Source organism: Colobus angolensis, unplaced genomic scaffold (genome assembly GCF_000951035.1).
Source record: "Colobus angolensis palliatus isolate OR3802 unplaced genomic scaffold, Cang.pa_1.0 Scaffold51, whole genome shotgun sequence".
NCBI lineage: Eukaryota > Metazoa > Chordata > Mammalia > Primates > Cercopithecidae > Colobus > Colobus angolensis.
Window position 1 is genome coordinate 867285 of NW_012118599.1, and position 10601 is coordinate 877885.

Genomic DNA, 10601 nt, shown 5'->3' on the forward strand with positions numbered 1-10601 from the left:
GTTGCTGAGTTGGAGTTTTTTATTTATTTTGAATGTTAACCCCTTATCAGATATATGGTTTGCAAATATTTTATCCTACTTCATAGATTGCCTTTTTACAGTGTTTTTTTCTCCTTTGCTGCACAGAAGCTTTTTAGTTTGCTATAATCTCAGTTGTCTATTTTTGCTTTTTTTGTTGCTGGTGAATTTGGAATAAATCCAAGAAATCATTACCAGACTAATGTTATGAAGCTTTTCCCTAGTTTTCTTTTAGAAATGTTATGGTTTCAGGTCTTATGTTTAAGTCTTTGAATTGTTTTTTGTATGTGGTGTAAAATAAAGGTCCAATATTATTCTTTTGCGTGTGGATATTTGGTTTTCCCAGCACCATTGATTGAAGAGATCCTTTCCCCATCAGGCAGCCTTACCACCCTTGTCAAAGATAATTTCACTGATGCACGCAAGAGTGTTTTCTGAGCTTCCTATTCTGTTCCATTTGTCTATATGTTTGTTTGTACGCCTTTAGCATACTGTTTTGATTACTCTAGCTTTGCAATATATTTTGAAATCAGGAAGTATGAGGCCTCCAGTTTAATTTTTGTTTCCCAAGATTGTTTTGACTTAGGTCTTTTGAGGTTTCATATAAATTTTAGGAATGCTTTTTCTATTTCTATAAAAAATGTCATTGGGATTTTTATAGGGATTGCATTGAATCTGTAGATCACATTAGGCAGTGTGGAGTTTTTAAGTAATATTGTCTACCAATCCATGAACACAAGATATATCTCCATTTATTCCTTCTTCAGTTTCTTTTATCAATATTTTGTAGTTTTCAATGTACAAGTTTTTTTGATTCTTTGGTTAAGTTTATTTCTAAGTATTTTATTATTTTTATGCTTTGTAAATGGGATTATTTTCTTAATGTCCTTTTTAAATTGTTGTTACTGTATAGGAACACAACTGATTTTTGTATGTTTGTATTCTCCAACTTTGCTTAATTGGTTTATTCTAACCATTTTTTTGGCATGGAATCTTTTATGTATAATCATTAGGGTTTTCTATATTTATTCATGCTATCTGTGAACAGAGATAATTTTCTTTTGTGATTTGAATCCCTTTTATTTATTTTCTTGCCTAATTCCTCTGGCTAGTACAATGTTGAGTAGAAGTGGTGAAATTAGGCATCTTTATCTTGTTCTTCATCTTAGAGGAAAATCTTTTTATTATTATTATTATTATTATGCTTTACGTTCTAGGGTACATGTGCATAGCGTGCAGGTTTGTTACATATGTATACTTGAGCCATGTTGGTGTGCTGCACCCATCAACTCGTCAGCACCCATCAATTCGTCATTTATATCAGGTACAACTCCCAGTGCAATCCCTCCCCCCTCCCCCCTCCCCATGATAGGCCCCGGTGTGTGGTGTTCCCCTTCCTGAGTCCAAGTGATCTCATTGTTCAGTTCCCACCTATGAGTGAGAACATGCGGTGTTTGGTTTTCTCTTCTTGTGATAGTTTGCTAAGAATGATGGTTTCCAGCTGCATCCATGTCCCTACAAAGGACACAAAATCATCCCTTTTTATGGCTGCATAGTATTTCATGGTGTATATGTGCCACATTTTCTTAATCCAGTCTGTCACAGATGGACTTCCATTCACAATTGCTTCAAAGAGAATAAAATACCTAGCAATCCAACTTACAAGGGATGTAAAGGACCTCTTCAAGGAGAACTACAAACCACTGCTCAGTGAAATAAAAGAGGACACAAACAAATGGAAGAACATACCATGCTCATGGATAGGAAGAATCCATATCGTGAAAATGGCCATACTGCCCAAGGTTATTTATAGATTCAATGCCATCCCCATCAAGCTACCAATGAGTTTCTTCACAGAATTAGAGGAAAATCTTTTAACATTTTACCATTGAGTATGATGGTGGCTGTGAACTTTTCAAATATGGTCTTTATTATGTTAAAGTAGTTTCCTTCTATTCCTTACTTGTTGTGTGCTTTAATCATAAAATAGTGCTGATTTTTGTCAATTTTTTCTGCCTCCATTGAGATGATCATGTTGTCTTTATCCTTCATTCTGTCAATGACACGTTTATTGATTTTATATGTCAAACTCTTTCATCCTGTGGATAATTTCCATTTGGTCATGGTGTATAATGTTTTTGATGTACTGTTAAATTCAGTTTGTTAGTATTTCATTGGGGATATTTACATCTGTATTCATCAGGGATATTGGCTTGTAGTTTTATTTTATTATGGTATCTTTTACTGGCTTTGGTATCAGGTTAATGCTGGCCTTATAAAAATAAGGCCAGTGTTCACTCCTCTTCAATTTTTAGAAGGATCTTAAGAAAGATAGGTATTAATTCTTCTTTAAATGTCTGATAGAATTCACCACTGAAGCCACCTGGTACTAGGCGTTTATTGTTGGGGTGTTTTGATTACTGATTTAAATTTCCTTTAATCTGTAGTTATAGGTCTGTTCGTATATTCTATTTATTCATGTTTCAGTTTTGGTAGGTTATGTGTTCTAGGAATTTTTCTGTTTCTTCTAGGTTACCAGTTTGTTGATATATAGTTGTCCATAGTGGTCACTTAAAATCTTTTTTATTTCTGTGGCATCAATTGTAATATCTCTTCTTTCACTTCTTGTTTTATTTGAGTCTTCTCTCTTTTCACTTAATCTAGTTAAAGGTTTGTCGATTTTGTTGATTTTTTTCCAAAAAAAAGCAACTCTTAGCTTTGTTGATTTCTTTCTATTTTCTATTTTATTTATTTCTGCTTAAATCTGAATTATTTTTTTATTCCTGCTAACTTCGGGTTTAGTTTGTCTTTTTTTTTTTTTTTGTAGGTCCTTGAGGTGTAAAGTTGTTTATCTGATATCCTTTTTCTTTTTTAATGTAGGCATTTATTGCTATAAACTTCTATCTTAGTACTGTTTTCCTGCATCTCATAAATTTTGGATATTGTGTTTTTGTTTTCATCAGGTATTTTCTAACTTTGTCTCTGATTTCTTCTTTGACCTAATGGTTATTCAGAAGTGTGCTATTTAATTTTTACATATTTGTGAATTTTTCAATTTTCCTCCTGTTGTTAATTTTTAGTTTTATTCCACCGTGGTTGAAAAATACACTGGTGTTGATTTCAGTCTTCTTAAATAAGACATGTTTTGTGATTTAACATATAGTCTGTCCTGGAGAATGTTTCATGTGCAGTTGAAGGGAATGTGTATTCTACTGCTGTTTGGTGAAATAATTCTGTATGTGTCTGCTAGGTTCATTTGGTCTATGTTCAAGTCTTCTATTTCTTTATTGATCTTCTGTTTGAATGTTCTAATCATTATTGAAATCCTCTACTATTTTTGTGTTTCTGTCTATTTCTCCCTTCAGTTCTGTAAATGTCTGCCTCATATTTTTGTTACCATGGTGTTGGCTGCATATATAATCATAATTATTATATCTTCCTGGTGAATTGACCCTTTTATCATAATAGGATATCTTTCTTTGTCTCTTGTTATTGTTTTGTACTGTGTGATGTAAGTATAGACATCTCTGATGTCTTTTGGCTACCATTTGCATGGAATATCTTTTTTCATTTTTTCACTTACAGCCTATGTGTGTCCTTAAATTTAAAGTGATTCCTTTTCATTTCTTTTCTCTTTTCTTTCTTTCTCTTTTCTTTTCCTTTTCTTTTTCCCCTTCCCTCCTTCCCTTCCCTTTCTTTCTCTTCCCTCCCCTCCCCCTTCCCCTTTCCCTTTCCCTTTCCCTTTCCTTTGTCTCATTCTGTTGCCCAGGCTGGAGTGCAGTGGCATGATCATAGCTCACTGCAGCTTCAACCTCCCAGACTCAGTCAATCCTCCCACCTCAGCCTCCTGAGTAGCTGGGACTACAGGCACAAGCCACCATGCCTGGCTAACTTTGTTGTTTTTGTTTGTTTACTTTTGTTTTTGTTTTTGTAGAGATGGAATTTTGCCATGTTGCCCAGGCTAGAATCTTTTATAGATAGTACATAATTGGATTTATAGCTCTAAACCATTCAGCCTCTCTATGTACTTTGATTAAGGAATATAGTCACTTAAATTTAAGGTAATTACTGATAGGAAAAATTATTATTGCCATTTTGGTAATTATTTTCTGTCTTTCCTGTAGCTTTTTGTCCCTTTTTTTGTTTACTGTCTTCCTTTGTGTTTTATTGCTTTTTTTGTAGTGATGTCCTTTATCATTTTATTTATCTTCCACAAATATTTTCTTTGAGGTTATCAGAGGGGTTATATGAAACATCATGTAATTATAACAACTTATTTTAAGTTGGTATGAAATTAAATTACATATAAATATTCTATATTTTTATTACCTCTCCTTTGTTACTGATGCCACAAATTGCATCTTTTTATATTTTATATCTGTTAACATATTTTTAAGTTACAGTTTTTAAAAATGCTTTTCTTTTAACTTTTACACCAGAATTAAAAGTCATTTATGTACCACTATTACAGTATTACAGTATTCTCTGTCTATATATTTACTTTTATCAGAAAAAATTTATACTATCTTATGCTTTTATGTTGCTGTTTAGTATACTTTTGTTTGATCTTGAAGGACTCCTTGAGAATTTCTTATAAGGCGGGTCTGATGGTGATGAACTTCCTCAGCTTATGTTTATCTGGAAAAGTCTTTATTTCTCCTTCATTTTTGAAGAACAGTTTTGCCAATCGTAGCATTCTTGGTTGGCAGGTTTTTTTTTTCTTTTTTTCCTTTCAGCACTTTGAATATGTCATCCCACTCCTGGCCTGTAATGGTGCTATTGAGAAATCTGCTGATAGTCTTACCAAGGTTCCCTTGTACATAACAAGTCTCTTTTTTTTTTCTTGCTGTTTTCAAAATGTGATCTTCGCCTTTAACTTTTGACAGTTGGATTATAATGTGTCTCAATGTGGATTTCTTTGGGTTTAACTTAGCATATATTAGGCTTCTTGAATTCGAGTGTCCATATCATTTTCCAGATTTGGGAAGTTGTTGGCCTCATTTCTTTAAATAAGCTTTTTGTCCACCTTTCACCCTCTTCTTTTTTTTTCCTGGAACTTCCAAAATGCATATATTGGTGTGCTTGATGGTGTTACATAAATCTCTTAGGCTTTCTTCACTCTTTCTCATTCCTTTTTCTTTTTGTTTCTCTAACTGGATAATTTCAAATGACCAATTATTGAGTTTGCTGATTCTTTCCCCTCTGCTTGTTAAAGTCTGCTATTAATCATCTTTAGTAATTTTTTTCAGTTATTGTATTCTTCAGCTAAAATATATCATACTTATTACTTATATAGCTGACTATGTAATGCTAATGATTATTCTTAAGAAAATACTCTTTATAAGTATGATTAATGTATAATTAATTATAGATGAGATAATATGTCCAATTGAAGAACTTTCATGACTAGATGGGACCCAGGTTAAGTTTTTTCCAGAGAGATAGACTAATGATATTTGAGCTGTGGAAATATAAGCTGCTTGAACTGGAAAGAAAATCAAGAACAGAAAATAAATTTTACCCCTTAAATGCTAAGAATGCAAGAAAAGAATTCAGTGTTCATTTTTGAATTCAATAAATTAAGAGCATTATCCAAAGTTGCATGACTAGTTGATAGGAAATCCTGGATGAGAATCACAAATCCTGTTCCATTGCTTTTCTTTTCCATAGGTGTTAGATTGTCTCATATTCCTATTGTCTCAATTTTTTGCTAAAGACAATACATTAACAAATATTTATCTTATATTTTTGTTTTATATTTATCCCCCATTTTTAGAGAAAAAAGCATATTAAGATCTCACTCTTAAATGTGTAAAATATTTCTACATTTTCTCAGAAAATGTATTCATGTACATTTATATACTATACATTTGTATACATATGTAGATTTTATAATTCTAATTATAGAATACTATATTATTTAGTATTTCTCCCTTGATTTTTCTTTTCTTGTTTGAGTTGTCCATGATTAATCAACTTTTATTGCTTTTGCTTTATAGAATCTGTCTGTCCAACACGAATTCCAGTGGCAGCTCGTGATGAAAGGGGATTTGATATTCTTTTAGGTTTAGATGTAAATAAAAAGGTTAAGAAAAGAATACAGCTTTCACCAAAAAAGATAAAAGGATATGAAGTAACATCAAAAGTTGATTTATCAGAACTCACAAGGTATATATTATATGTTGACACAACTTTTTTGGGGGCATATGTCTATGGACATGTCAAGAATTCTTTAAGCTTACACTTGCTCTTCTTTTTCTAGCAATGTTTTCCCAGAAGGTCTTCCTCCATCGTATGTATTTGTGTCTACCCAAAGATTTAAGGTCAAGAAAATATGGGATTTATGGAGAATATTAACTATTGATGGAAGGCCGCAAATAGCAGTTACCTTAAATGGTGTGGACAAAATATTATTATTTACAACAACCAGCATAATTAATGGCTCACAAGTGGTTACCTTTGCTAACCCTCAAGTTAAGGTAAAGATGCCTGGGATAATACCATGATTATGATATTAATGGGGAAGCACCATTGGGTTTATGTGTGTTGGGAAAAATAGGGCTGTAATTTTAACATGACTGGAAATATTTTTACCTTAAATTTTAATGTTTCTGTGTTGAGGAAAACTAACAAAGAAAGGAAAATTGTTTCTTGATCAATATGGGGACAAATGCTGAGGGTAACTGACATATTTTGAGTGCCTGCTACTAGGTACCAGGCATATTTAATTATAATAGCCATCCAATAAAGAAACCATTGCTCCCATTTTGCAGACGAACTAATATTCAAGTATGTTAAGTTCTCCCTCAAAGTAGAACAGCTAATAAGTGATGACATCAGGAATTAAATTTTGGGTCTAGTTGACTTCAAAGTCCATATTGGTCTGTTTTACACTGCCATGTTCTATAGGATATTTACATAAAGACGTATCTCTTAGAATATTAAATACCAGGTAGATAATAGACATGAAATTTACCTTAATTTAGGAGGACATTTTATTTCCCCAAATGGAATACATATTTAATAGAATATATAAACTTTAAAAGGTTTATTTTCAAAATCATGTTTTCAGAATCCAGATGCAATAATAAAAGTAATTAAGTTTTGCTTATTATTATAATTATGATAATCTAAAGGCATATTACACAGTTTAGGAAATATATATGGTAACATAAAGTATGCAATTTCTTCATTTAGTACATATATTACATTTAAAAAATTTGTTGTCTGCTATCTTCATTAAAGCTAATGTGCTAGATTCTGTAAGAAATGACAAATGAATAAGGCATGTTTTTTACCTTCAAGGAGTTTATTTATAATAGGATATTCAAGGCAACAGGTATCAAATAGAAGTACAAAATGTTAGTGGAGTGTGGATGGGAAAATGTGTTCTAACATAAAGTAAGAAGAAATCTGCACAAATGAAATAATTTTTGAACTGGACCTTTCAGGATGTATAGCATTTTGATGGAGATGGATATAAGGGCACATTAAATAAATGATTCAGTATTGAGTCATCATGTGTGTAATAAAATGCAGGGTTTTTATTTAGAGAATGCAAAGTGACTCTTCTGTGTTTAGAGTATAAGATGCATGGAAGAAAAAGCTATCTAGGTGCAAGCCCAATTTATGAGGGGCCTGGAAAGCCAGTTAATGTGGTTTTGACTTTATTCAGTGAGTGTTTCATCAAAAGTTCTTGACCATAAGTGTATCAGGGTCAAGGCAATCTTCTCTACTTCTTTTTCTTCTTCTGTGCATAAATAATACTTTCAACTTTATCCTAAAATTAGGCCAGATCCTGGGGATACAGAAATTAATAAGATGGAACATCTCCCCTAACAGAACTGTAGGGAGAGAGATTAATTCTAGTGGTGATGTGAAGGATGGCTTGGAAATGAAAGGGTCAGAGATCAAGATAGATTTGAAAATTATTGAAGTAAAACAAGAGTTCCATGAGCCTCAATTATGGTGGTGACAATGAAAATGAAGAAATGAATTAGAGTCATGTTGAATAAATATATTGGGTAGAACTCTGCATCTGGTTAGTTACTGCAACTCAAAGAAAGAAACTTATGTTTAGAGGATGCTATTATGTAGGGACCTAGGGTCAGGAATAAAATTCTGGGGAGTAGTTCAAGTTTATTTTGTTACATACCTTGTTGGGCTAATTGTGAAACATCTGAAAAATTATTCTACCTAGTATTAGAATTATAGGACCCATGCGTAGGAGAGGTACAGGCTGTTAGTGTAGACATGGGAGTTATTACATAGCAGTGATAATTGGCCTGGAGGAATGAATGAGTCAAAGAGAGAGTGAAAAATGTCCAGAACAGACCTATGAGGAATGCCTTCATTAAAGGGTAGGTTGAGGGAGAAGAACACTCAGAGACAGAGAGAGAGAATCAGCAACTAGAGAGGAAGAAATGAAAATGATCAAGATGGTTTGAATCCCAAAAGTTGAGTGAGAATATCAAGGAAGATTGACTAGTTATGGGGCCCAAAGTTGCAATGAAATAACAAGATGAGGCAGGAGAGAAGCCATTTGGATTCAGAGATTATTAAACTCATTTATGATGTTGAGGGAGTTGCTTTAGTAAGTTATTTGACACAATTTCTTTGAAATATGTAATAGGAACTCAGATAAGGATTAATGAAAGAATTGGTGGGTAGCATATGAGGTCCAGCTTGGGTTAGGATGAATTAATGTATAATACAGTCAGTCTTTATGGGATGAAGTTTCTCAGCAATGGTTGGGGGCAAGGGAGTAAGAACAAAGAAAATAAAATATTGTTAGGGGCTTTATTGATGAATCTTCCACACTTTCTTTTTGTAGACGTTGTTTGATGAAGGCTGGCACCAAATTCGTCTCTTAGTAACAGAGCAAGATGTAACTCTGTATATTGATGACCAGCAAATTGAAAACAAGCCCTTACATCCAGTTTTAGGGATCTTGATCAATGGGCAAACTCAAATTGGAAAATATTCGGGAAAAGAAGAAACTGTTCAGGTAGATACATAATGATTCACTCTTTGAATTATATAGAATGAAACTTTTGCTCTCCTTTGTAATAGTTTTTACCACATTTAATTGTATTTAACTTAATTATGAATTCCCTTAAGTTGTTCACCAAAATGTGGTCAGTTCATTAGTGAAATTTTGTGTATGTATATATATTAAAATGCAGAATTGGACTTAATCTATTTTATAAGAATATTTAGAAAAATGTTCCCCTGGGTTCAGGATAGAATTCTACATTTCTAGGAAACATTAATTTCATGTTTCCCAAGAGAAACATAGTTTAAGTAATGAATTTGGAAAAGAGAATATAGTTTCATCTGTAAGTGGGGCTATAAAAAGGTCTTTGCAGCTGCAAGGATAAAATTAGATTAATTCATGTCAGGGTTCTTCACAAACAAAACTGTTCCTTAAAAATAAAGCAATTGTGGTATGTTCAAATTATACCTACAAGTTTTGTTTTGACTTTTTGATACCTTCTTAAACCGGAGTATCTGTTTTTGGATGGAGAAATGTGTCTGTAAACGCCATGTCTAGAAAAATCCTTTATTTGAAAGGTATGTCCCTCCTGCACTGTTTCTATTAAAGGAAGACTCTGTCATTTTCGTATGTGTGTTTACACATGTGGCCTCTATGAATTAATGCTACATGTCAAATTGTAGTAAATAAACATTAACAGGTGCTGGGCCTACTAATCACACAACACTCCATGCCGGCAACTAAACAGCAAAGACCAAAGACGGTTTCTTCAGTCCACCCTACACCATCAGGACTGTTGTAGAGATCAGGAAAAACACAGAAAACCTGGGAAGTCTTTTAAGTGTCCTACAAAGTGCTCTTTAGATTAGCTTTTAATACAGGAGTACTAAAAAAGCCTCACTGAGTTCCGGGAGAAAATTGGAGATCTGCTCTCGGTGCTAGGGAATTTTTCTTCAGTGGTTATGTCGCATCACATCTTTATAGTGTATGTTAAGTATTAAAATTTTGTATTTTTATTGTTTTAGTTAAATGCTGTGATGTAAACCTTACACAATTACCAACCATAGTGGATGTTTCTATGTATCTGAGTTGCTCTTGTAAAACAATTTGCTGTGCCTCGACTTTAATTCTACTGGGTTTATGTTTTTAGTTTGATGTCCAAAAGTTGCGAATCTACTGTGACCCAGAACAGAACAACCGGGAGACAGCATGTGAGATTCCTGGATTTGTAAGTAGGAGGGATTGTTTTTTTTCCCAGATGTTGCTTTAGTACTTTCAAAACAATAAATAAAAAGCAGATAATATCTGAGTATTAATTTAATATGTAGAATTAATTTTATTTTTTAATGCTAGTGGAAGTGAAGTTACATGAAGAAAACTTATTTTGAGGTTATAGTTGAAATGAAGTTGTTATGTGTCATTGTGCGAGTGTGAATGAAAGACCACAAGAAAATGTTTTCTTGTTTTGTTTTGTTTTGAGTCAGAGTCTCACTCTTGTCACCCAGGCTGGAGTGCAGTGGCGCGATCTCAGCTCACTGCAACCTCTGCCTCCTGGGTTCAAGCAATTCTCCTGCCTCAGCCTCCTGAG

The 10601-nt window shown here is 33.2% G+C and overlaps 1 protein-coding gene across 1 annotated transcript in view; it reads left to right on the plus strand.

Annotated features, from left to right (window-relative positions):
* COL21A1 (collagen, type XXI, alpha 1) overlaps positions 1-10601 on the plus strand; it is a 203013-nt gene that overhangs the window by 83414 nt on the left and 108998 nt on the right. Inside the window, exons 6-9 of the mRNA XM_011960186.1 lie at positions 6018-6186; positions 6281-6497; positions 8852-9025; positions 10164-10241. Of these exons, the coding sequence (XP_011815576.1) occupies positions 6018-6186; positions 6281-6497; positions 8852-9025; positions 10164-10241 (638 nt within the window). The remainder of the gene's footprint in view (positions 1-6017; positions 6187-6280; positions 6498-8851; positions 9026-10163; positions 10242-10601) is intronic.